At 49.3% G+C, this 26,487-nt stretch overlaps 1 protein-coding gene across 4 annotated transcripts; it reads left to right on the plus strand.

Moving 5' to 3' along the window:
* Positions 1-920: 920 nt before the first annotated feature.
* CHST12 (carbohydrate sulfotransferase 12) lies at positions 921-19,141 on the plus strand. 4 transcript variants are annotated; one of them, XM_067705354.1, is made up of 3 exons: positions 925-995; positions 16,728-16,995; positions 17,396-19,141. In XM_067705354.1, the coding sequence occupies exon 3, from the start codon at positions 17,470-17,472 to the stop codon at positions 18,736-18,738; it is 1,269 nt and encodes a 422-aa protein (XP_067561455.1). In that variant the 5' UTR covers positions 925-995; positions 16,728-16,995; positions 17,396-17,469; the 3' UTR covers positions 18,739-19,141. The 4 variants fall into 4 exon arrangements, with proteins under 4 accessions (XP_067561453.1, XP_067561455.1, XP_067561454.1 ...); XM_067705352.1 differs by lacking the exon at positions 16,728-16,995 and having other exon boundaries at positions 921-995; XM_067705353.1 differs by lacking the exon at positions 16,728-16,995 and having other exon boundaries at positions 925-1,005.
* Positions 19,142-26,487: the final 7,346 nt, after the last annotated feature.

Here is a 26,487-nt window from a genome sequence, read left to right on the forward strand (position 1 = left end):
TTCATTATGCACCACTTCTTCATAATTAGCAAAATCTTGGCTGGAGGAAATTACATTTTAAAAGTTTTTTTTTTAATGGAGGTGTAATGTATATATAAGCAAAATGCATCCTTTTGAGTGTAGAGTTTTGGGAGTTTTGACAAACATATACAGTCATGTAACCACCACCAACACCACAATCAAGATAACAGAACAGTTCAGTCACAACTGAAATTTCCTCATGGCCCTTGTTAGCTTTCCCTCAGAAGGCAGCCCACCCCCACTGGGAGGAACCATGAACAACTTCACTGACAGAAAAAGTTCTGTGGACAAACAGTGGAAACGGCTGCACAAAATGTGAATGTACTTAATGCCGCTCGGCACACTTAAAAATGGTTAAGATGGCAATATGTTATGGGCATTTTACCACAATTTAAAAAATCAGTAAGAACCCCGATGGGAGTGCTGGCGATGCATCAGGCTTCACACGCTTCACACGCACCCTCTCACCTGGTGTCACTATAGCTCCCTGCAGGCTGAAGTCACGACCCTACTGATGGACTTGGACACAACCTCAGAGAGGTTCAGCCACTTGCCCAAGGCCACACAGGGCCCGGCAGCAGGATCCTCAGCAGGCAGTCGGTGCTCGCGAACGGGTCGTGTAGACAGCAAGTGCTGCCTAAGTGCTGGCCCGCCGGACCCGAAAGGCTGCAACGCCTCGCTGGTCTCGGGCGCCGGGCAGCACAGGATTGGCCGCTGGGAGGGGGCGGGGCTCCCCGCGGCCGGGGGCGGGGCCGTTCCCGGCCGTAAATACGGCGCCACATGGCACTGGTTGGGGAGGCCCGGGGCGGTGCGGAGGGCGCAGGCGCACTGAGGGGGTGATCCTCGGCCTCCGTGGCCTCTCCGTGGGCCGCGATTTCTCGCGAGAAGAGGGGCGGGGGGCGGGGCCGGTGGAGGGGCGGCCTCGAGACGGTCCGCCGTTCGTGAGGTGGTGGAGGCGCGAGCTGCGGTGCGAGGTGAGGGGAGGTGAGGCGAGGGGCGCGCGAGGTGAGGCGAGGGGCGCGCGAGGTGAGGCGAGGGACGCGGGGCGAGATGAGGGGCGCGAGGTGAGGTGAGGTGAGGCGAGGGGCGCGGGGCGGGGGTCCCGGCGGCGCGGCGGGTCCTGCCTCCTCAGCCGCCTGGGCGGGTCCGGCGCGGCTCCGGGCCGAGTCCCCGCGCCGTCGCTGTGTGACCTTGGCCGGGCTCGCACCGTCTCTGAGCCCCGGTCCTGTGGGGATGAGGGAGACCTGGACGGGGCGTGGGGCGCCCGGCGCGCCGCCCATCCGCGGTGGGGCTCGCGGCTGTGGTCAGCTGCCGCCGTCGGGGCTGGTCCCCGCCCGTTTCTGGCCGCCCGGCATCTGCCCTGCAGGGGGGGCGGCGGCGGGGCGGGGATCCTCCTTGCACGCTTGTCAGCTTCCCCCTTGGGCTGTTCGGGAATGTGGAGGCAGGAGCAGGCGCGCGGGGTTCCGGGGAGCCCTTGGGGGGTCTCCGAGCGCGGGGACCGCGAGTGGACGCCGGGGCGCACGGGTCCCTCCAGCAGCCTCGTGCAGGGGGAGCCCCCGCCCCGGTGCCCTGGCTCGCCCGAGGCCGTGGGCACTTCCTCGTCCCGCTGACCGCGGACCTGTGACTGCGGACCCGGCGGATGCGGGCGCGTCCTGGAAGAGTACCACTCAGATGACGCTTTGCGCCAGAAGCAGCGAAAGGAAGCCATGTATTAGCCGCTAACAGTAGGACTTATATCTTGCATTTGGGCTCCTAGCCACCAAGACATGTCCCGCAAGCCGTTGGCTGGAGCCGAGGTTCCGTCTGGCGCGGAGCACAACAAGCCGTAGTGTTCCCGCGATTATTGAATTATTTATGTTATAATTCGACGCCGGAGAGACTCAGGAGACCCGGGATGAATGACAATGTGGGCTGGGGGCAGAGCGGATGCAAGCGCATCTTTAAGGGTGCTGTCCCCACACGTGTGCGTCCGAGCAGGGGGAAGCTGGGAAACAGCTCGGCTGGTCCTCACCTGCCCCCAAACCAGGGCACAGTTTAGCCCTTCTCTGTGAACACCTGGCTTTGGGAAGGTGACTCAGGGCTGGTGTCAGTGTGAAAAAGGAGCTATTAGGAAAACTTTTTGTTTTTTTTAGTGGTTTGAGAGGCGGCAATTTTATTTATTTATTTGTCTGCCTTGGGCCTTCGTTACTGCGTGCGGGCTTACTCTAGTTGCAGCGAGCACTCTTCATTGCGGTGTGCGGGCTTCTCATTGCGGTGGCTTCTCCAGTTGTGGAGCACGGGCTCTAGGCGTGCAGGCTTCAGTAGTTGTGGCACGTGGGCTTCTGTAGTTGTGGCACATGGGCTTCAGTAGTTGTGGTGCATGGGCTTCAGTAGTTGTGGCACGTGGGCTCAGTAGTTGTGGCTCGCGGCCTCTAGAGCACAGGCTTAGTAGTTGTGGTGCACGGGCTTAGTTGCTCCACGGCATGTGGGATCTTCCCCGACCAGGGCTCGAACCCGTGTCCCCTGCATCAGCAGGGGGATTCTTAACCACTGCACCACCAGGGAAGTCCGGGAAAACTTTAAAAAATTGAAGTATAATTGATTAGCGTTGTATAAGTTTAAGATGTGCAAAGTGTTGATTTGATACACATATATTGCAACATGATTACCTCCAAAGTGTCAGCTGACGCCAAGGCAAGTGTTACCTGAAGGCAGCGCTACTGAGAACTTAGAGAGTGCCTGCATGGACACACGTGGATGTTTATTTTTCTTGCCAGATGGTTTGTAAGACTTTGGGCTGTTATTTTCAGGCCAGCAGTACTGTTCACTGTTAGTCAGTGTGCGCCTACTTCATTACCTGAGCAAACGTTGAGCCTCTCATCATTTGTAAGATGCCACGTTGGGCTAGACGCTGGTAATATGATTAACCTGACTATAATACCATGTGATTAGTGCTGTCATCTAGGTGTTTACAAAGTGTGAAGAAAGAGGGAGCAGCTAAACTTGTTTCTTGGTGTTGTAGAAGTTTCCCATAGTGGAGATGACATATGAATTGGACCTTGAGAGACGAGTGAAGTTTGGGGAGAACATTCCAAGTAGAGGCAGCAGGGTATGTGGAGGCTTGGAAGTGAATGGGACGTTTGGGGGGAGGGAGCAGTGAGTCCCTGTGTTCATTGTGGGTTGGGGTTTGAGGATTGAAATGGAGGCTAAGACCAGAAGGAGGTTTCTGACCAAAGGGCCTTGCATGCCGTGCCGGGGAGTTTGGACTTTTATCCTTCTGGTGAGGAGTAGTCAGGGTTTTGGGTGGGATGTGAGAGATGCGTTTTAGAAGAGTAACACTAGTGAGAACAGAGGATAGATCCAGTGTATCAGGAGATGGAGACTGAGCTGGGTACGTTTGAAGAGGGTGTGGGTCAGGACAGTGGCTGAGAGTTGAGAAGGGCGTCAGCTTGAAACAAGCAGGAGAATCCACAGTGCGATGGTGCTCTGTGGGATGTGGTGAAAGGGAAAGGAAAACGGCAAAAGTAACCAAGGTTCTCACTTGGGTGCTGAGGACGGGGCTGGTACCTGAGATAAGGAATACTGGAGCAGGTTTGGAGAAGGAAGGGGCTAAAATGCATTTGATTTTTAGACTTGTAGAATTTGCAGTATTTGTGGGCCATCCTGGATGAGATGTGCTCGTGCAGAGAGAGAATGTGTCCGGGGATGGAATCCTGGGGAGTCCAGCGGGAAAGCGATAGATGGCAGAAGAAGAGCATGTTGGATGGCTGATGGTGGGAATGCAGTTTACTGTCATTACCATACAGTCACCAAGGCTAGTGGGTGATTCTCTTCTGGAAGGGTCTCCAGGCTGAGGTGCCATTCCTGGATGAGAGACTGTTACTGATAATGTACTGAAACAAATGCTGCTAGTTTATAATTTGTTTTAAGCTTACATCTTTAGTTTCAACTTTTAGATTGTTTCTCTATCTTTTTCTTCAGAAAGTAGTGGTTAGTTTCACGCCTACTTAGTGAGCCTGTGGCTGCAGCCAGGGCTGGTGGTTCCCCAGTCATTTGCCAACACGTGTGCTTAATGATAACTGACTCGGTAACTCAGTACTTCCTGTAGTTAACCAAGGTGGTGGTTTCTGTAACTGTTTAGAGAACTTCAAAAGTATTTCAGAGAGGAATAGGAAGCACCAGGTGCAGCTGAGCGGGGCAGAGGGGCTGGACTGCTGTACTAAACCCAAGAGGATGAAGCGAGTGGAGCCTGCTTGGCTCCCAGAACACTGTCAGTTGGTACTTTTCCTTCCAGACAGGACAATGGAAGAGTCTTTGGGGAAAGTGAGTAGTCTGAGAAAGGACCTAAAAATAGTGACATCAGGGGGTCCACAGTAAGGAGGCCCAGTTGGATCACTCACTAATGAAGCTCATAATTAATAACCCCTTACTAGGGTCCAGAGCTTCCAAGTTCTTTTAATCCCCTACCCCTTAAATAGGAATAGATAACCAAAGACAAGTGAAGAAACCTCTGATTTGGAAGATAGAGATCATAACACACACTTGGAAGCAATAGAGAGTGTGCAGGAAGCACACTTAAAAAGCATACTGTCACTGATACACACATGGAGATAGAAAATATCGCATGCAAGAGACAAGAACAGGATGCTCTTTTTTTTTTTTAAAGAAGCATTCAGAAATCCAAAAAGATAACACATGGATATAAAAAATACAGTGGAAGAAATAAAAAACTCAGTAGATGAAAAGGTTGAGAACTCAGGAAATAGAACAGAAAAACAAAGAGATGGAAAATGAGAGAAAAAAGAAAAAGCATCCAATTAGGAAATTGACAGCTGAATAATAACAGTTTCAGCAAGAAATAAAATGGGATAAACTCATCCACAAAATGATAAGGGAAATCCTAGAACCAAAACTTTCTGCCGTTTTGAAGGGGCCCACTGAGTGACCGGCACCATGGATGAAAATGCAGGTATCCTTCACTCACCTGTCTGTTCAGTTCCCAGTTTGGATATTCAGAGTGTGGGGGGCAAGTTTGTATAGGGAGGGATACCGAGTTTCTGATAGTGGCTAGTAAGAGTTTGGGAAGCAGGTTTATTTGGAAGTGCGTCTGAAGCTGTTTCAGAATTTGCATAGTGAGAGTTCGCACGGAGAGAGAGACGTGCACACTCGCTCCAAGACACGTTGTTGTGAAATTTCAAAACTCTGGACAAAGAAGATCACGCTAGCTTCTCAGGAAGAATAAAGACAGGCCACCAACAGGTCATCACGGGATGAAGCAGAATGGCTCCGAACCCATCTTTAGGAACATTGGAAGCTGGGAGACAAGAGAGCATTACTTTCAAAATTCTGAAGGGAAATATTTTCCACCTTGAATTCTAAACTCAGGCAAAGGAGGATATAGTAAAGATATGTGCACAAATTCTCCAAAGATTTGTCTCATGTATTTTAAAGAAGTGACTGGCAGGCGCACTCCCCCAGAATGAGGTGGTGAGTCTGGAAAGACAGGCTAGAGGAGACAGGGTTAGCCTCAGAGGAGAGGTGAGAAGAATCTGCTGGATGAGATGGAGAGGCTGGGATGCCAGCCAGGCCAGGCACCAGGTATGAGAGCAGGTATCTTGGGACCTGAGCCTCGAAGTTTCCTCCAAGAGATTTTTTGGGGAATGTGAAATTGATGGGGCACCTGATGCTCTGGAACATCTGGAGAGGAGATTTAGACAGTTGGCAGAGTTGGGGCTGTATTAGTGATTAAGTACATAGAAAGCAAAGCAAGCGAAAACACAAGACTGTTAACTAGTTCCAGGGAAAATAAGCCGTTGTGCAGGAAAGAAAGATAATTACGGTGTACTGCAAGGCTCAGCTGTGAATAGCCTTTGTGCAATGATAATAATTTATGTAAACATCGAATGTTGCTCTAATTAAAATGCTGATGTGCCTGTCTGGAGGAGGCGTGGAGATGAGAAGGGCATGGTTGTTTGGAGGGCCCAGGGGAAGAAAGAGAGACTACCTTTCTGCCAGCTGCCTGCCACTGTGGGGAAGTCAGTAGATGATGCTCAAGCTGAACCATCGGTTATCGCCCAGGGCTATTGCTTAGAGGTAGGTAGTGACACCGAAAGATTCAGCTAATAAGAATGAGCGAGAAAGATGGAGGTGGGTGATGAGAAAGAAAGGGACTGGGGACTGTGTGTGTAGTAAACTCCTGGGACAATTTAATCCTTTAGCATACATGCATAACGTTGATCAAAATAAAGAAAAATCAGTAAGCTTCCAACTCTGATGAAGGAAGAGGCCAGACTCTTGCCTGTTGTGTGTGCAGCTGGGTCACTCACCAGGCTGTCTTTCTTATTAGGCAGAGTTTACTTGTTCTTATTTCCTCTCCATTATTGCCATTGTTCTCTGTATCCTGTCTCTTGCCTGTGGTCACATATCGGAGATTTGGTGCTTTCTTTAGCTTTTTTCTTTTCTTTTAACTTGTTATAAAGGAATTGTAAAACATATCCAAAAGTAGAGATAATAGGGACTTCTCTGGTGGCGCAGTGGTTAAGAACCTGCCTGCCAACGCAGGGGACACGGGTTTGAGCCCTGGCCCGGGAAGATCCCACATGCCACGGAGCAACTAAGCCCGTGCGCCACAGCTGCTGAGTCTGCGCTCTAGAGCCCGAGAAGCACAGCTACCGAAGCCTGCGCGCCTAGAGCCCGTGCTCCACAACGAGAGAAGCCACCGCAATGAGAAGCCCGCGCACCACGACAAAGAGTAGCCCCAGCTTGACGCAACTAGAGAAAACCTGCGCGCGGCAACAAAGACCCAACACAGCCAAAAATAAATAAATAAATAATATATTTTAAAAAGTAGAGATAATAGTTTTATGAACTCTTCTTTACCTGTCACCCAGTTTCAGAAATTATGAAATCAGGGTCAGTCATGTTTATCTGTTTTTGTTAGCATAACAGCTCTTTATTGAGTACCTACTGTATGCCAAGCACTATTCATAGCCTTGAGGCTACAACTATGACAGACTTTGAAGGGTCAAGTACCTCCCTTCTAAAGTTTATATTCTAGTGCAGATAGACCATAAGCAAATAAGCCAGTGAATATATAATGTTGGAGGTAATGACAAATGACATGGAGAAAAAACAGCCACGGAGGATGGGGCGTGCAGGGTGGGGAGTGATCAGGGAAGCCCTCACTGATGAGGTGAGCTTCAGGTGTAGATCAGAAGGTTGAGCCACAGGACTCCCTGGGTGTGTGCGGGCCAGGGGGTGGGAGCCTGGTTGGCGTAGATGATGAACAACAAGGAGGCCATTGTGGCTAGAGTGGGGCCAGTGACGGGGAGCAAAGGGGAGGAGAGTGTGGGATCCCAGTCATATAGGGCTTGTCATGGGCCACTGTAAGGACTGGAAATGGGAAGCTGTTGGACTCCAAAGATTGGAGGGTTTTGAGCAGAGCCATGACGTGATCTGACTTTTAGCAGAAGAACCATGGCTACTGGGTTTAAAGAGGATAGTATGGGCAGGAGAGCGGAGGCGGGAGAACAAGTTGGACGCTGTGGCAGTAACGCAGGTGAGAGCTGGTGGTGGCCTGGGGGGCAGGGTGCACACAGGAGGTAGGGAAGTAGAGGGGTTAGGGTCTGCATATATTTGAAGGTAAAGCCCTAATCAGGTTCTTAAGCTAATCATAGTGAAATTTATTATCTATTTTCCCTTGAAATAATTTCTTTGAATTGACTTAACTCTGGGAAATGAGTTATTTGGATTCCAGAGTCAAATACCATGCAACAAGTGTTTGAGTGTTGTGAGGAATATAGAAGATATAGTAGACGTGATCCCTGTCACCTAAGAACTTGAAATCTAGTTTGGGAATATGGGACTCGTGTGCCTACACTAATACCCTGCCTACTTGTGAAGTACCGACGGGGCTTAGAGACCAGGGACGAAGACACCAATGTGAGCAGATAGCCAAGTGTGCTGTGGGCCACCTCTGTGGGAAGTTACTTTATTTCAAAGGCCAAGTTTGGGCTCAGTTTTCATTCAGGTCTTCTGGGACGGACATCAACCTTTCATTCTCATCAATGTGCCCATTTATTCCTTATTTTTATTTGGATACACTGTCAGATTTAGTTCTCAGCGTTAACCAAATACAAGTGAAGTAATTTTATAAGCAAATAAACCCCCAGTGCTGGTGGCACGGAAGTGAAAATATACCTTACAATGGGGGTTTTAATCCAACACCAAAGCATCAGTTGCAGGGCTGGGCCATACAGGGTGCAGAGAGTAAATGTTGAGACCACTAACAAACTTTCCAAATTTCTGTTGACTACAGTGATGAGACCCTCAGTGAATTATTTGCCTTTGCAAAGCTGGAAAAGAAGTAGGTAGTTTCTGGTCTCTTTGCCAGTAGCATAAATGAATAAAACTTGAAACATTCTTGGACTGCTTAATGAAGGTCATGTCACTTGATTTAATGCTCAGAAGTTGGTTATTTGGACAAGGAAAAGCAAATTTTCTCAGAAATAAAGGTAATAAAAATTTGAGTGTCTAGAAGAACCAACCAATTCTGCATTAAATATTTACTGTAGAGGCTGGTCGACTGTAGTGTTTGGGAAGGTAGGCTCTCAAATCAGTTGTTCAAATGCCAGCTCTGAACAGTTGTAGCTGTGTACACTTGGGTAAGTTGCTTGGCTGTTTTTGGTTTTGTTTTTGTTTTTGCAGTACGTGGGCCTCTCACTGTTGTGGCCTCTCCCATTGCGGAGCACAGGCTCCGGACGCGCAGGCTCAGCGGCCATGGCCAGCCACTCTGCGGCATGTGGGACCTTCCCAGACTGGGGCACGAACCCGTGTCCCCTGCATCGGCAGGCGGACTCTCAACCACTGTGCCACCAGGGGAGCCCCTGCCTGGCTGTTTTCCCCCAACTTTATCACAATTACTGTGAGGATTAAATAAGATATGCAAGGCCTATAACAGCACTTTGGAAAACATATTAGCTATTGTTATTATTATAAAATTAATTGAAATCATAACATTCTTCCTTGCTGATAACTGGCTATTGGTAGAAAGCATGAGTAATAATAAAAATAATGTTATATTTATATGATACAAATATTTGAGGGCCAGATGAAATAGAAAGATAACTAAGGCCAATGGTATATATTCTAAAGAACATGCTTTACTATTTTACAAAACACTTAGCTGATATGTTCTCATTTTCATCCTCTCAGTAGCTCCGGTTAGCAGAAAGACCTTGATTGTTCTTGTTTTATAGGTGAAGAATTGAAACTCACACTTAAAGAGATATCCCAGGCCACTCAGCAGAGGCTGGACTTGGCCTCAGAATTCCTTTCCTTTTCTTCCCGATCTCCAGATGTCTGTGTAGGACTTCAGTGCTGGTGTTTTTATCCTGTGTTGTAGAAATCAGTGACAGCTGGTTAGTTCATAGTGTTTGTGCTGAAGAGAAAAGTTTTAGCTTCTGGTGATTGACTTAATAAGACTGCTCACATATTCTTCCCCTTGAAATCAAATGTATCGAGGTATAATTTACATGCAATAAAATGCACACATTTTAAGTGTAAAGTTCTATGAATGTGGACAGATGTATCTACCTGTGTAACTGCCACTACAAACAATATAATAGAACATTTCCATCACCCAGATTTCCTCCTGTCCCTTTGCAGTCTATGATTTCTGTCACTAGTTTTGCCTTTTATAACCTTTGTATAAATGAAATCATGTGGTATGTACTCTTTTGTGTCTGGGTACTTTTGTTTAGTGTAATATCTGCAGGATTCATCCATGTTGTTGCATGTATTGATGTGTGAGTCTGTGGTTCACTCTTTTTTATTGTTGAATAGTTTTCCACTGAATGAGTACACCACAGCTTGTTTATTCATTCACTTGTTGATGGACCTCTGGATTCTTTTCAGTTTGTAGCTATTTTGAGTAAAGCCACAATGAATATTCTTGTACACATCTTTGTGTGGACAGTTATTTCATTCATGGATATCGTCTTTGATGTTGTGTCTAAAAGGCATCACAATACACAAGGTCATTTAGGTTATCTCCTGTGTTACCTTCTAGGAGTTTTATAGTTTTGCATTTTACATTTAGGTCTATTATCCATCTTGAGTTAGTTTTTTTTTTTTTTGGCGGTACGTGGGCCCCCCACTGCTGCGGCACCCCCCTCCCGCCGCGGAGCACAGGCTCCGGATGCGCAAGCCCAGCGGCCACGGCCCACGGGCCCAGCCGCTCTGTGGCACGCAGGATCCTCCCGGACCGGGGCACGAACCCACGTCCCCTACAGTGGCAGGCGGACTCCCAACCACTACGCCACCAGGGAAGCCCTTGAGTTAGTTTTTTTGAAGGTCTGTGTCTAGATTCTTTCTTTTAATTTTTTTTTTTTTAACATGTGATATCCAGTTGTTCCAGTACCATTTGTTGCAGAAACAGACTGTCTTTGCTCCCTTGTATTGCCTTTGCTCCTTTGTTAAAAATAAGTTGACCATATGGGGGTCTGTTTCTGAGCTATCTGTTCGGTTCCAGGGATCTACTTCTCCATGCTTTTGCCAATACCACACCATTTTGATTACTGTAGCTTTATGGTAAATCTTGAAGTCGGGCAGCATCAATCTTCCAGCTTTGTTCTTCTCCTTCAATATTGTATTGGCTATTCTGGGTCTTTGGCTCCTACATATAAACTTTAGAAACAGTTTGTTGATATCCACAAAATAACTTGCTATGATTTTGGTTGGGATTAATCTATAAGTTGGGAAGAATGGATATCTTGACAATATTGAGTCTTCCTATCCTTTAGCACTTTGAACATGGAATATCTCTTCATTTCCTTAGTTCTTCTGATGATTTCATTCATCAGAATTTTGTAGTTTTCCTCATATAGATCTTGTACATATTTTGTTAGCTTTATACTAAGTGTTTTTCTTTTGGGGGGTTGCTCATAAATGGAATTCTGTTTTTAATTTCAAATTCCACTTGTTCATTGCTGAAATGTAGGAAAGTGGTTGACTTTTGTTTATTAACCTTGTGTCCTGCAAACTTGCTATAATCACTTGAGCCCGTAAAATTTTATAATTGGAAAAGTATTGATAGTCTAAGATTTATATGTCATATTTTGATGGTCAGTTGGGTCTTTAAATAGAGTCCCTAAGCTTTATTGCAGAACATCTACTGTTATGGATCTTACAGAACCTTCCAGGAGGTTAAAAATCCGCTTGATATTTTTTAATACAATCTTTTTGACTTTTTGAAAGTCTCAGCATAAAAAAAAACTAGGCTGTATGCAAAAAACGTTGACATTAATTTTTTTCATAATAGCCAAAAAAGGGAGCTAACTCCAAAGTTCATCAGTTGGTAAATGGATAAACAGATAGTGGTATATCCATATAGTGGGGTACTGCCCAGCAATGACACAAGCAACAACTTGGACAGATCTCAAAAGCATCTTCCTAAGTGAAGGAAGCCAAATACAAGAGGCGACTTCCTGTATAATTCCATTTATGTGACATTCTAGAAAGGGCAGAACTATAGAACTATATACTGCCTGGAGCTGGGTGTTGGGGGAGGATAAGGGAACTTTGAGGGATGATGAAGATGTTCTATATCTTAATTATAGTGTACATTTGCCCAAACTCATCAGACTGTACAGTTAAAAAGAGTGCGTTTTATTGTGTATAAATCATACCTCAATAAACCTGACATAAAAAGGAAAAAAAGCGAGGTGCTAAAGTGATTTAATCAGGAAAGAACTGTCTTTTAAACAAATGGTGCTGGAATAACAGGATATCTCTATGGGAAAAAAATGAATCTCAACCTCTCCCTCTGGAATACTTGTATTGGATAGTGGCTGAAATTCTCTGCATTTAACATTCCTTTCCACCATGGCAGATACATTAATTTCCATTTATTACCACCCACTGTTTAATTCTCACTGGTTTGATCACTTGTGTCTATAATATGTAGTAAATACACACGCACACACACCACACACGCACACACACACACACACACACAAACACCCCAGTCCGTATGACAAAATAAATATTGATATATTAGTGAGGGTTCTCCAAGGAAACAGAACCAATAAGGTATGTGTGTATGAGTAAAGGGATTTATCATGAGGAATTGGCTCACAGGGTTATGGAAGCTGAGTAGTTCAGGCCCCGGAGAGCTGACGGTGTGCTCCAGTCTGAGTCTGAAGGCCTGAGGACCAGGAAGACTGCTGGTGAGAGTTCTAGTACTCGTCCAGGTCTGAAGGCATGAGACCCGTGTCCCGGCTCAAGGACAGTCAGGTGGAGAGAGGGAATTCTCTCTTCCTCTGCCTTTTTGTTCTATTTAGGCTTTCAACAAATTGGATGAGGCTGTCCCACACTGGGGAGGGCCATCTGCTTTACTCAGCCTACCGATCCAAACATTAATCTCGTCCAGAAACACCGTCACAGACATACCCAGAATGTGTGACCAAACTACCTGGGCAGCCATAGCTCAGTCAAGTTGACACGTAAAACTACCCAGCATATACCACCTGACCTTTTTGTACTGTAGTTGTCAGTTCTGCTATCGAATTTTGGGACGTGCCCTTATACGGGTCTTAGTATGGGTCTGGCCTTGTGGCCCTCTATTCTAGATATGTCAGGATGGCACACATCTGAGTGTGAGGGAGGTCAGCCCTCAGCTGCACACCACCCCATCTTCCCGGATTCTTGCCTACTATTGGTGTGAAGGCTCCTTGAGACCAGCAGCCTTATGTGGGCGGCCAGCACTGGGTGCTTGCTTCCTGGGGCTGCCAAGCTGCCCTTGGCATCATACCCTGCCATGTGTCAGAAGAAATGTTTAACCCCACCTTGAGCTAAGAAACAGCTCGGCCTAGCCACAGTGTTTTGGTTTAAACCCAACCCAATTCTTTCATCAGTAGTGTTTACAAGGGCCTTTGACAAAACCCTTGTAGAAAACCAGCCCCCCAAAGATGAAACTTCTGGATAGACTTTGCTGTCAGTTCTATTGCTGCGGGCAGAAGCCTGAGACTGATATGCAGCGCCAGTCGTAGATCACTTCCTCTGTGAAGGTTCTTCTTGCTCTGCTTCTTCAAAACTTGGGGGGCTTTTTGTTGACTGCGTTTTGAAATAGTGGGAGATTTATGTTTGGAAACAATGCCCTTATTTTTGAATGAAAAATTACTTTATGAGGTCATCGTTATTCCCTGACACGTTTCTGAAGCAGTCTTCGGTTCTCAGCTGGCTTTCCCCACTGTGCTGCTCTCACCCCCAGAAGACAAGGAAGTGTTGCCCAGACTGTCCAGCTTGAGCTGCCCAGGCACCTGGACCAGAAATCCCTAGATGTCCTACTCCCTTTTAAAACGTAAAACTTGTTGCTGGCGATGCTATGTGGTAGTCTTGGCTCTACTCTCCACTCTTCCGAGAAACTGGGAACTTGTGCTCCATGAATATTTTAAAGGAGCCACAGCCCTTTCTTCCCAAAGGACTACTCTCACAGGCCATTTCATACACTCAGACAGTCTTGTTTCCATGCTGTTTTTGTGGCATGTTTGAGGTTAGAAATGACAACACAAAGGACTGCCCTGTTCCTTGATGTTAAAAATGAACCATGGCCTCAGCTTCATCGGTAAACGCTGCCTCAGCTTGGTGTGTAGGCGCTCATCCCCTTGATTTAGAAAGGCCTGGAAGGGGCTGTGACGTGGCAGGACTCCAGGGCAAGACAAGGCTCTTGGGACCAGTCTCCCCACTGAATAGCCAGACAGGTTTTTGGCTGTCCCAGGGGAAGACCTGTCTTGCTTCTGTGCAACAGCCCCCAATTATAAATTTTTAAAACTTTGCTTAATAAGCAAATTGCAGGTGAAGTTGGCTTGTGGAGCTTTTGCACAAGGTTGTAAGGGTAGCTTGTGGCTTCGGCAGCTGGCTCCAAATTTAGCCTCTGTACAGCTCTCTATCATATTTAGCTTTGTTTATTTTTTACACACTGTCCTACATTTGCCTTATTCATTTGACAATACCTCTTGGAAATTCCTCCAAGTCCACTGTTACAGCTCTAATTCATTTTTTTCCCTCCAGTTTGTTTTTATTGTGGTAAAATACACGTAACATAAAATTTACCACCTTAAAAAAAAAAAAAATTTACCACCTTAACCTTTTTTTTTTTTTTTTTTTTTTTTTTTTGCGGTACGCGGACCTCTCACTGTCGTAGCCTCTCCCGTTGCGGAGCACAGGCTCCGGACGCGCAGGCTCAGCGGCCATGGCTCACGGGCCCAGCCGCTCCGCGGCATGTGGGATCTTCCCGGACCGGGGCACGAACCCATGTCCCCTGCATCGGCAGGCGGACTCTCAACCACTGCGCCACCAGGGAAGCCCAACCTTAACCATTTTTAAGTGTACAGTTCAGTGACATCGAGCACATTCATATTGTTGTGCAACCATCACCATCATCATTTCCAGAACTCATTTTATCTTCCCAAACTGAGACTCTGTCCCCATTAAACACTAACTCCCCATCCCCCTCCACAGCCCCTGGTCCCCACCTTCTACTTTCTGTCTCTATGAATTTGACTCCTCCAGGGACCTCATATAAGTGGAATCACACAGTATTTGTCCTTTTCTGTGACTGAGTTATTTCACTGAGCATCATGTCTTCAAGGTTCATCTATGTTGTAGCAGGCATCAGAATTTCCTTCCCTTTTAAGGCTGAATAATAATCTGTTGTATGGATGGACCACATTTTGTTTATCCATTCACCCATTGATGGACATGGGTTGCTTCCACCTTTTGGCTACTGTGAGTAATGCTGCTGTGAACATGGGTGTATAAATATCTCTTCAAGACCCTGCTTTCAATTCTTGTGGGTATAGACCCAGAAGTGGAATTGCTGGATCACATGTTAACTTTATACGGCAATTCTATTTCTGATTTTTTGAGGAACCTCTATACTATTTATGCAGTGACTGCAGCATTTTACATTCCCATTAACAGTATACAAGGGTTTCACCACCTTCTCATCCTCACCAGTACTTGTTGTTTTCTGGTTTGCGTTTTTTTTGCTTTTGTTTTCAGTAGCCATCTTGGTGGGTGCGAGGTGGTGTCTCCTGTGGCCTTGATTTGCATTTTTCTAATGATTAGTGACATTGAGCATCTTTTCATGTGCTGATTGGCCTCAGTTTCTCAGCTGTAAGAGGATTATGCTGCACCCCCACCCCAGATGGTGTGCAGAGGGCCTGCAGTAACATACGTGTGTAAAACGCGCATCTTAGTGCCTGACACACAGGAAGAGCTCGATAAATGGCTGCTGCTATCAAGATGTTATCAATATATAGTAATTCTCCAAAAAATATTTGACCATGTCTTTTCCTTGCAATTAAATTGAATTCTTACTAAATTATTAGTAAAGAGAGTCAGAGTTTTTACAGAATGTTGTAGGCACTGGCATTTATTAATGTGCATATACTACTGCTTGGCTGAAAAGTAAGTCAAGGTATTTAGGCTATCAGGCCAGGTAGTTCTGGTACTTAGCATTATAAGTATGTGGCCGATAGCACGATCCTTGATCTGTGGCTATGCCTGTGTCCACAATATGTAACTGTGATGCTGCGTCACCTCTACTCTGTTTATTAGTCTTGATCTTAAAATTGAAAACTGATCTCTTAAATCACTCGACATTTTAAGTTACTTTTTCCCTTTGCTGCTTTCTCAGCCTTTGGCAAACTTTTTTTTTTTTAATATGGTTTCACCTTCATCTTTATAAACTGTTCGCCCTTGCACATCCTTGAGAAGGGATGGTCTTGAAAACTTTAATGACATGGGTGCTTATGATCTAGTTTTAAAAACAGGCTGTAACATTTTGTGATCCTAACCGTTACCATTAAAAGCATATTAAAACCTGTTGCAGCATTGCTTGTTCTTATTCCACTCACACCCGCGACCCACTCGAAGGGAATGAGCGAAAGTACCAGCAGCAGTTGTGCAAGACACAGTAGGGTATTTCACCTGTAATCCTGTTTCCTGTTTCATAATGTCCGTAGTGTGCTTATTACCTTTATAATGTGTAATAATTATATAATAAATATATAACATATAATAAATATCTAGCTGTGTGACTCTAGCACATGGCCGACAGCCCTGAGTGGGTGAGAGGAGGTGTGATCGCCACCCCTCAGGGTGGGGGTCACCAGATTTTTCTGCTCTTCCTTTTTCTGTGGGAGCACATGACGAGCTCTTAGGGCTCAGGAAACACTACATGAAGGTGACGATGACCAGAGAATGTGCTCTTCTCTGTCAGATGGTCGTTGCAGCTCCTTTTGTGTAAAGGCCCACCCCACCCTTTGTCTGCTGAACTGTTTGCCATAAGTATGTATTAATTTTTCCATTAAAAAAAGTGAATTAAGAGTGAACAACAACAAAAAAGAGTAAACAACAGCTGCAGAGGTGGATAGAGATTGCACCCAAATTTCTGCCTAATGAACTTTTAGGTTCATTTTATGAAAATGTATTAGATACTAGGTACATAGTCGAATGCATATGAGGAATATAGACTCAGAAGTGTACACTGGGGGATGTCCCAGAGGGTGCACAATGTGGACCCTCCCCTAGAACACCCCAAGACGTGCTCTGTCTGTCTGTGCCCCGATGCCTGCAGTGATAGAAGTCCTAGTATGGCTTCAAAAACAGCCCGTTCTTAAGTGGTTTTGGCCCACTTATAATTATTAGTGTTCTTTCCTTAGGCTCGACTCAGTTTCTGAGTTGTATCTTCTGAAGCTGCTCTCTCTCCCATGTGACAGCCCTCCAGATAGCTGAAGCCCCGACACGAATGTCACTTCCAGCCTGCACAGCCCCTCCTCGTACAGGTGCTGTGGACCAGGAGGCTGAGAGCCGGCAGCAGCCTGCACCGCTCACAGCACACAGCACGCTGTCGGCCTCACACGGGGGCCCGTCTCAAGTGTTTGTGTGGATGACGTGTGCACAGAAGAAGGGGTTTGGGCGGGAGAAGGGGTGAGTTCAGCATTGCACTGAGCTTTAACTTTCTTGTTACCGTGTTTTGTTTCGCTGCGCCTCTCCTTTCATTCTCACACCCACTCTTCGCGAGGGTCTGCGTTCCCGCCCGGGGGCTGGTCTGGGTCCGGCCTCCCCCTTTCAGTGCGGTGGTAAGGGGTCTCCAGTCACCTCTCCAGTCACACTCACCCTCTGGGCCTTCCTAAAGCCTCATGGGTCACATCACCTGGAGAAGCTGAAGCTCCCCATCAGGCAGCCCCCCAAAGTCCACCTCACAGAGGGTGGAGGAGGGAGGGAAAAGCAGGGCCACTGGGTCTGAGACGGCAGCAGGCACCATCCTCTCAGGACCGCAGGCTGCAAGAGGACCTTAGCCTTTAACTTGGTTTCTGTTGCCTTCCAGCTTCCTCGGAGGGCAGCGTCTGGTCTCTACAGGAAGCTGAAGTGAAAGGATCCGGGGAAGAGGTCCCCGCATCCATGGACACAATGACCAAAAGCCGGTTCTTCCGCCTGTGGCTGGTCTTGGGGTCCGTCTTCATGATCCTCCTGATCATCGTGTACTGGGACAACATGGGCACCGCCCACTTGTACCTGCACACTTCCCTCTCCAGGCCTCACATCCTGCAGCCCTTCCCCAGCCCCAAGCCAGGGGACGGCAAGTATTTCACCGCCAGCATTGAGGAGATTTTGGAGAAGCTCCTCAGTGCTCATGCGAAGCAGAACATCCTTCTGGGTAGGAAGGTGGAGCAGCCCTCCCTGCTGGCCTCCAGCAGGCCTGTGCTCAGCAACATGGAAGAGAGTGTGAGGGGCTACGACTGGTCCAGCCACGACGCCCAGCAGAGCCCGGACCCAGACGGGCGGCAGGCCGAACGGAGGAGCGTGCTGAGGGGGTTCTGCGCCAATGCCAGCTTTGTGTTTCCCGCCAAGGAGCGCTCTTTCGATGACATTCCCAACTATGAGCTGAACCACCTCATCGTGGACGACCGCCACGGGGTCATCTACTGCTATGTGCCCAAGGTGGCCTGCACCAACTGGAAGCGCGTGATGATCGTCCTGAGCCAGAGCCTCTCGGACCAGGGCACGCCCTACCGTGACCCCCTGGACATCCCCCGGGAGTACGTCCACAACTCCAGCACCCACCTGACTTTCAACAAGTTTTGGCGCCGCTACGGGAAGTTCTCCCGCCACCTCATGAAAGTTAAGCTGAAAAAGTACACTAAGTTCCTGTTCGTGCGGGACCCCTTCGTCCGCCTCATCTCGGCCTTCCGCAGCAAGTTCGAGCTGGAGAACGAAGAGTTCTACCAGAAGTTCGCCGTCCCCATGCTGAAGAGGTACTCCAACCACACCAGCCTGCCCAAGTCGGTCAGCGAGGCCTTCAGTGCAGGCCTCAGGGTGTCCTTCGCCAACTTCATCCAGTACCTGCTGGACCCTCACACCGAAAAGCTGGCGCCCTTCAACGAGCACTGGAGGCAGGTGCACCGCCTCTGCCACCCCTGCCAGATAGACTACGACTTTGTGGGGAAACTGGAGACCCTGGACCAGGATGCCACCCAGCTGCTCCGGCTTCTCAAGGTGGACAGGCTGCTCCAGTTCCCCCCGAGTTACCGGAACAGAACTGCCAGCAGCTGGGAGGAAGGCTGGTTTGCCAAAATTCCCCTGGCCTGGAGGCGGCAGCTTTACAAACTCTACGAAGCAGACTTCGTCCTCTTTGGCTACCCCAAGCCTGAAAATCTACTTAGAGACTGAAGGCGTTAGGGGGAAATCCTGAACACCAAAAAAAAAAAAAAAGTGCTTGTGTTGTTACTTTAAACCTGAACGAAGGGCCTGTGGTACCGCGACCACCTCCCGGAGGATGGAGCAATGTGTCGCCGCGTGTATTTTTATGTGGCTTTGCTTCTCTCCTGGTGTGACACTTCGCAGAGTTCCACAGTGCTCCTGTTGGCGAGTCAGCTGGAAACACCTGGAATTGACCACACCCACACTCTCGTTTGTAAAATACCCTGCGAGTTTGCAGTCTAGACTTGCTGTTTACTCCCTCCCTGTATTCATCGAGTACTGTGTTAATATTGTTTTTTAAGATTAATATATTTCAGATATTTAATATGAAAAGTGGAGAAGGAAATGGTGGAGTAAAAGGTTACATCTGCTCCTTCTGCCTGCGCTTGTGGTTATTTCGTTGGAGCGACAGGTGCTCATTCAGGGGCTCCAAGCAGCATAATGGCTGACGCTTAGGCCTCAGAATCTCAATTTCAGGAAGGGAGGGTTCGTGGTCGTCTTCAGCAAGAAGGAGGAACTTGAATTTGAGATCAGGCGTTACTGTGTGTTTGTGCAAGGGTGGCAGACAAATCCTTCAAAAGTGAAAGCTCTGTTATTAGGTGATACATGTGAAAAGGGAAGGCTATTAATAAGGGTTTCATACTTGAGATCATACCGAAGGTAAATCGTACATCCAGGTCACAGTCACAGAGGCTGGATTTTAACTCCAGCTGCCTCCTTTAATTTGTCAGTCACGGACGTAAGGATTTGCAGTAGCAGGGACTGAGTTTATCCCTAAAATGCGTCCCCAGCATCAGCAGGGCGAGGCGCAGGTGGGAGTCTCATTGCCAAGCTGGCTGGTTCGATTCAGCTTCAGGGACGTTCCCTCGAGGACATGACTGACACAGGGATCTTCACGTCCGATGGCCCTGCCTTGGTGAAGGTGTCTGCTAGTCCAGGAAGGCTCTTTTTGAACATCTCGTTCAAATTCCTTTGCAGGTTTTGCTCTGAACCCGTAATTGGTGAGAAGCGTGCGGTCATTTTGTGGCGTTTGGGCATCACATTCGACCGTGTCTTCTTGATCTGTAGCATTTGGTCCTAGACGCCCAGTTCCTGAAGAGCTGGCAGAACACGTGGAAGGCCTCCCCCCGGGTGTCCTTGGCGGGTGGTGGCCCTGCTTTTCCCAGCTGCGAGGTGGTGCTGTGTGTGGCTGGAGCCCGGGCCTCCGGTGCTCACCTTGCAGCTTGGAGCTCCACAGTATTAGAAACCACCACTTCCTTTGGAAGCTTCCCTTCTCTCCGTAAGACAGTCGGCAGCCGGTACACAGACTTGAGGAGTCCAGTTTCAGAGTGCTTGTCTGAAGAGGCACCTGCCTCTGTGGGGAGTTTTTCACTGAAGTGCGTTCGTTTCGAGAATATTCAGACAGATGTCAAAACTCGTTGGGCTGTGAGCTTTTTAAGGGCAGGGCCACATCTCCTTCTTTCTATATTCCTGGTTCTTTGCATAGTTACCCAGTAGGTCGGTTTCTCTGGGTGTCGGAGGCATGTTTGCAGGGATGTGGAGGCCCAGGGACTGTTGGAGTGGATGCCAGCTGCATCCACACAGCCACCCAGATTCCTGTGCCAGGGCCCCAGCTGCTGTCTGCACCGGGGGGACGACTCAGGATGTGATGGCAGAGAAGGTCCTCCTGGTCTGGGTGTGTGTGGGGGGGGGGGGGTGAGACAGGCTCCAGGAGGAGAGGGGAAGCCCGCACCTCGCCTCTTTCTGGGGCGTGAGCCTGAGAACTCATTCCTTCTGTTCTGTGCCGTTTCCCTGACCCACACAGTAGTATCTTGTAGAGGAATTGGGCTCCATGTTTTTTCGGCTAAGATACTATAAAAATTTTTAAATGGATGCTGTACAATTAGACAATTTAACCAAACAGCTCCATAAACGTAAAATTCTTTATTTTGCCCCCGTCTTCCGGCCCTCATCAACGCACTTACCCACAGTCCTAATAATACCGTGGTTTTGCGGTACAAAATCCTCTCTCGTGTCATCGCTGAGCCTCCAGGGCGCTGTGCCTGTTTGCAGTCGGGGGGGCGCAGGAGAGACGCGCCCAACACGCAAGGCTGCGGGCGTCCGAGCCTGGCCTGGACTTGGGCCTCCTGCCCCTGGTGCTGTGCGTTTTCCACCTCGTGCAGGTATTCAGCACACTTGCCGGGGGCGGGGCGGGGAGGGTCTGTGAGAGAGGGGTGCTGTTGGTCCTCTTTCCTCTAAAAGTGTCTGGCACACGTTTTCACGCACCGATACGGCATATCCACCTATGGCTTCTAGTGAATATTGAGGCAGTGTTCTGCCGTATTGCTTTTACCATCTATTTTTAAGGAATTTCTACTATTTGGAGAATCTTAGGCTTGTTTTTCAGCAAGGGCTGGGACCTCACTTCTCTCCCCGGTGCAGTTAGTGTCACCTGCATCCATACTTTGGCGAAGGAGGGACTTTAACCCGACTCTGCCGCTACTGGGCAGTGAGAGGGGCTGCCCTGGCCTCCCCAGTGCAGGGGCTGCCCTTGGGCTGGTGAGCAGGGAGCACAGGGCTGGAAGGGGCAGGGCAGGCATTCCCATCCTTGGGATGAGGCAGGAGCCTAAGGGAAGGAGGCCGGGCGTTTTGGGGACAGAGCAAAGCAGCAGCTGTGGGAAGCATGCCTGTCTGGCCCGCCTGCCCTGGGAAGCTCCCTTCTGAAGCACGTGGAGCCCACCTGAGGCTTCCAGGACTGCGCTTCCCTGGGTTTTATTAGAGGCGAATCTCTGCACTCAGACGTGGACACTGCTAACCCCTATCGCAGCTTGAGTCTCCTTCCCATTCATCGCGTGCCTAGAGCAGGGCCTGCACTCTGCGGGCACACGGTAACTGTTTACTGAGTGAGTGAGGAGATGAATGATGCTGCGTGAGCCTCGTTCCGGGCCGCGAGCCAGGACGGCTGCCATCCTTCTCCCCACGTGTTTAATAATAAGGTGGCCAGGGCTGGTGGCGGTTCGGTGACGGACCCTGAGTGGGCTTAGAGCTCACTCCCTGTGACTTCTAGCACTTTCTGAGCGCCGTGTTGTCTGTGGGGCTCATGAGGACAGCTGGCACTATTTCTGGGGAACTAAGTGTTCACCTCTGGTTCAGAGAATAATAACGTGTCTGTATTCCCTTCCTGTATTCTCTCTTCCCTTTGGAGGGTGCTGTCGCTTGCCTTTTCCTCTCAGAGAGAACGAGGATTGCTGTATTCCACGCTTGGCTCCCATGGCCCTCTGCTGAGGGAGGCCTGTGTCCGTCAGGAGTCGGCCAGGCTGCCCCTTCCCTTCCCTGCCCCTCACCCCCTACCCTCTTGTCACCTCGAGAGCCTTCGTGGGCTGGAGACCAGAGTGGAGGAGAGAAGCAGGCTGGTCCGCCCCTGGCGCTGGCTGGGAGCTCGTGGATGTCTCCCTCGTGTGGTTCCAAGGCCCCGCAGGTGAAGCGTGCAGCCTGTGAGCATGCTGTGTCGTTCCCCAACAGGCACGTGTGCCCAGACATCTGCCGCCTTGGCTGCGCCTTTGTGGGGGGGACCTAGCTCTGGACCAGCTGTGCCGGCCCTGTCTATTAAACATGGCACCAGATGGGGTCCCAGCAGCAGGATTTCAGGGGATGCGCCGACATCCCCAGAGCCGCCGCCTTAAGTTTCTCGGGAAGAAGTTCGGTTTCTGGTGGGATTTGCTCCTCAGCCTGTGCTGTCCCCACGTGGACGGCAGAGCGTCTCAGAGGGGTGGCGTGATGCTCTTGACAGAAGGTCCAGGATGGTCTGTTCTCCTCAACGGCCCCATCCTGCAAAGTAACAGGCTCCCAGATATCATGCAGACCCGAGGGGGTCAACTCACCCGAGCACATTATCTGGCGGTAATTATTGCCTATTTATTGATCAACTACACTTCCTTTTCTGCCCACCCCACACTCCAAAACCTAAAAATATGAACAGGTAATACTTGGATAACACAGACATAATTCATCTAAAAATGTGAAGTGCTTCTCCCAAAGGGAAGTTTGGAAGGACTCTTTCTGGTCAACGTCTGTTGTTTTTTGCCGACACAGGTTCCTCCTCCTGGTCAAAGAGCCCATCACTGTCTCCCTCACTCTTAGCCCAGGAGACTTGAGCAAGGCCATCCCCACCCATGCCTTAGCGCTGGCTAGGCTGCCAATGCATTCTGAACCCATCAGTCCCAGTGCCCTCTGCTGGAAACCTCTGGGTGGGGGCTTTACCAGACTGGAGGGACAGAAGCCACTCCTAGAAGAGCTGCACCGAGACTCAGACCGCACGGTGAGGGCACAGGGCTGGGAGGAGTGCGGACGGCCTGGGGGATGTGCCCTGAAGCTGGTCCACCTGCGCTTTGCAGGTGTTGGGGTGGGGGAGTCGTTTCCACTCGCTTAAGCTCATTTGAGCCGGATTTCTGGCATTTAACGTACAGGATCCTGACTCGCTATTTAATCTCTACCCTGGATCCGACAAACGAGGGTTAAAGAGGGCCCGTTAGTGAAGAGAAACCATTGACCTTCTGAGCACCTACTGGCTGTTGTTCATGTAGGTGTGAACAGTTTATCAGCATCACGAAACTTTCTAGACGCTCCCTTACTCTACCAAGACCCAGTGGCTGGCAAAGGGCCCCCCTGGGATGCCAGTTCAAACAGCAGAGAGATGAAGGGACCGCGGGATATTTTTTCTTTGGGGAATTATTTCATCATGCATCATCTGGACGGAAGCTAATGAGGAAGACACCTGCTTTGAACTCATCTCTGCCTTTGCCCTTGGGTGCTTCAGATGCAAACCAAATGTCGTCCGTCAGGCCTGCCCGAAACGATTCAACTTGGCTGTCCTGGGCACCATCTGGAGGGTGTGTGCTCACGGTGACGGCACCATCACGCTGGCGGGCAGGGGTCTGTTGGGTGACTTTGTCGGTGATGAATGAACACGCCCTGTCGTACTGCGTCTGCACCTGACAGATTTTGAGTGTGCGAGCTTGCAGTCCTGGTTGGAGGCTGGCAGGACCGTGAGCATGTGTGCCGGGTCTGAAATGTATAGCTCAGATCTTTGGGGAGTGCTTGACCCAGCTCAGAGCCCAGGCATCCAGAACTTTCCTGCTACTTCGGGGACCGAGCACACTTCGGCTGGGTGCAGGTTTGAGCGGGATGGTGCTGACCTTTGAGGGGAAGAAAGCTTCCTCGGAGGGGGAAGGGGACATGCTGGCCCTGATGGTCAGCGGGGGTGCCTGGAGCAAAGGGAGCTGCAAACTGGTCTGCGAGCGGACTTCTTATAGTCCTTTTCTTGTGTGTGGTGATATATCGACACACAAATGGAAGGTTTTTGTATAATCAAAATGCAAAAGAAGGCCACTGCCGCTCAGGTAGATCTGATAGAATACACCATTTGACAGAGGCCTGGGGACTGTGCTGCAGTTCTGTGTCTCTTTGTGGCTTTGTGTTGGGCCGGGGGAGCTAACAATACATTTTGCGCTTTCATGGCTACTATCGTGTGAAACTACCACCTCTGAAGCGGTAGTGAGTCTAAACTGCTCTGAATCCTTGCATGAAAGGTGAGGCTCCACCTCTTTCCCTCTCTAAGCACCATCCAAAGCATGAGGTTGGTTAGCAGAGACGTGGCTGCCCTTCCTGGATTCTGGGGCAATATTCTGCTTGTGTCTCAAGAGCTTCCAAGTGCGAGGGCCTGTGCTCAGTGAGTGCCCTGGGCTGGGTCAGCAGAGGCCGCTGGCCGTGCTCGTCTCAAGAATTCCCACAGGCCCAGAGGGAAGACCAGAGCCGGAGGGGAAGAGCGTGTGATGGCCGGGTCAGCATCCAGACCTTCCCAGATGCGAGAGGCAGGATAGCTGCCGCGGGTAGCATGCTCACCCGCGGCCGAGCTCAAGTCCCAGCCCTGCAGGACCCAAAGCCATGTCCAGGGGGCAAGCGAGGGGGCTGGCAGGGACCTTCAGTCTTAGGGCTTCTGCCCTGGGCCAGAGTACATCTTTTAAGCAAGTTTGGAGTAGGAACCTTTAAAATGCTTTTTTCACCCAGTAAAATAATAATGGTGGTAATAAAGCTGTTTATTTTATCATTAGATGGCCGGCCATCCTATTTAGGAAAATGGGTTTCTCAAAAGAAAAGAGAAAGTTGACCTTGTGAATACATTTTCTTGGATGAATTGGGGTGTTGATGTGATGGTTTCAACTGGTGTTAAAATCTTTTAAAAATTGTGGTAAAATACACATAACATAGTATTTACTTTTTTTTTTTTTTTTTTTTTTTGCGGTACGCGGGCCTCTCACTGTCGTGGCCTCGCCCGTTGCGGAGCACAGGCTCCGGACGCGCAGGCTCAGCGGCCATGGCTCACGGGCCCAGCCGCTCCGCGGCATGTGGGATCTTCCCGGACCGGGGCACGAACCCGTGTCCCCTGCATCGGCAGGCAGACTCTCAACCACTGCGCCACCAGGGAAGCCTCCAGTATTTACCTTTTTAAAACCACTTTAAGTGTCCGGTTCAGGGGCATTAAGTTCGTTCCTATTGTTGTGCAGCCATCACCACCATCATCTCCAGAGCACATTTCATCTTCCCAAACTGAGACTCTGTCCCCATTAAACGCTACCCCCCTCCCCCTCCACAGCCCCGGGCACCCACCCTTCTACTTTCTGTCTCTATGAATCTGGCTTCTCCAGGGACCCCATAGGAGCAGAATCCTACAGTGTGTCCTTCTGTGTCTGGTTTATTTCACTGAGCAGCGTGTCCTCCAGGTTCATCCACGGCAGAATTCCCTTCCTTCACAAGGCTGAATCATATTTCATTGTATGGCTGGACCGCATTTTGTCCATCATTTGTCCATGGAAACTTGAGTTGCTTCTACCTTTTGGCTACTATGAGTAATGCAGCCATGAATGTAGTTGTGCAAATAGCTGTTTGAGTCCTGCTTTTAACTCTTTGGAGTATAGATCCAGAAATGGTAAATCTGTATTTAATTTCTTATAGAACTGCATTTCAATTCTTTTTATTGCCAGAAATGCTTACAGATGATAATACATGAGCGTAGCACATAGTAGGTACTCCACAGTTGGGTTGGCTTCCTTAAGTCCACGTAAAATTACAGTAATTAAGGCAGAGCCGCTGCCGCCGGCCTTGCGTTAGCTCCGATGGGGCGGCCCCGCCGTTCACTGCCTGGCGGGAGGGCAGGTGTGGTGCTGTGAGCGGAACACCGGTCTCATGGCCCAAACCAGGGTGGCTTCTGGTCGTTCGTGCAGAGGTCTCGTCTCTTACCCATCGAACTGCAGGCTGTATGTCTCCTCTGAAGATGGCATCTTTGCTGCCTCATGGGGGAGAGGCCACTCCTGACACACAGATGGCTTGGGAGACCCGACCTGGGTGATGCTGCCACCAGGCTGGGAGTGCCTGGCACACCGGTGGTCTCCTGGCAGAACCGGGAAGTCTCTCCACCCTGAGAGAAAACAGGCGCTGTAGGAACACTGACGGTCAACTCCAGCCCAATGAAAAGCATAAGGAAAGTGGGGTAATTTAAAACCCAGGATGGCGACTACCCTCGGACCGCAGACCTCTCCCCTCGCTAACCAGGGCTCCCACGCGGCCCCCGTACTTCTGTGTGTCCTTCACTGCTCCTCACTCTACATCTGCCTCGGTACCACGAGCTGGGGGAGTGGTGGCAGCAAAGAGCGGAAAATGCAGTCCCCCCAGACCCAGGACACA

Source organism: Pseudorca crassidens, chromosome 15, assembly GCF_039906515.1.
Source record: "Pseudorca crassidens isolate mPseCra1 chromosome 15, mPseCra1.hap1, whole genome shotgun sequence".
NCBI lineage: Eukaryota > Metazoa > Chordata > Mammalia > Artiodactyla > Delphinidae > Pseudorca > Pseudorca crassidens.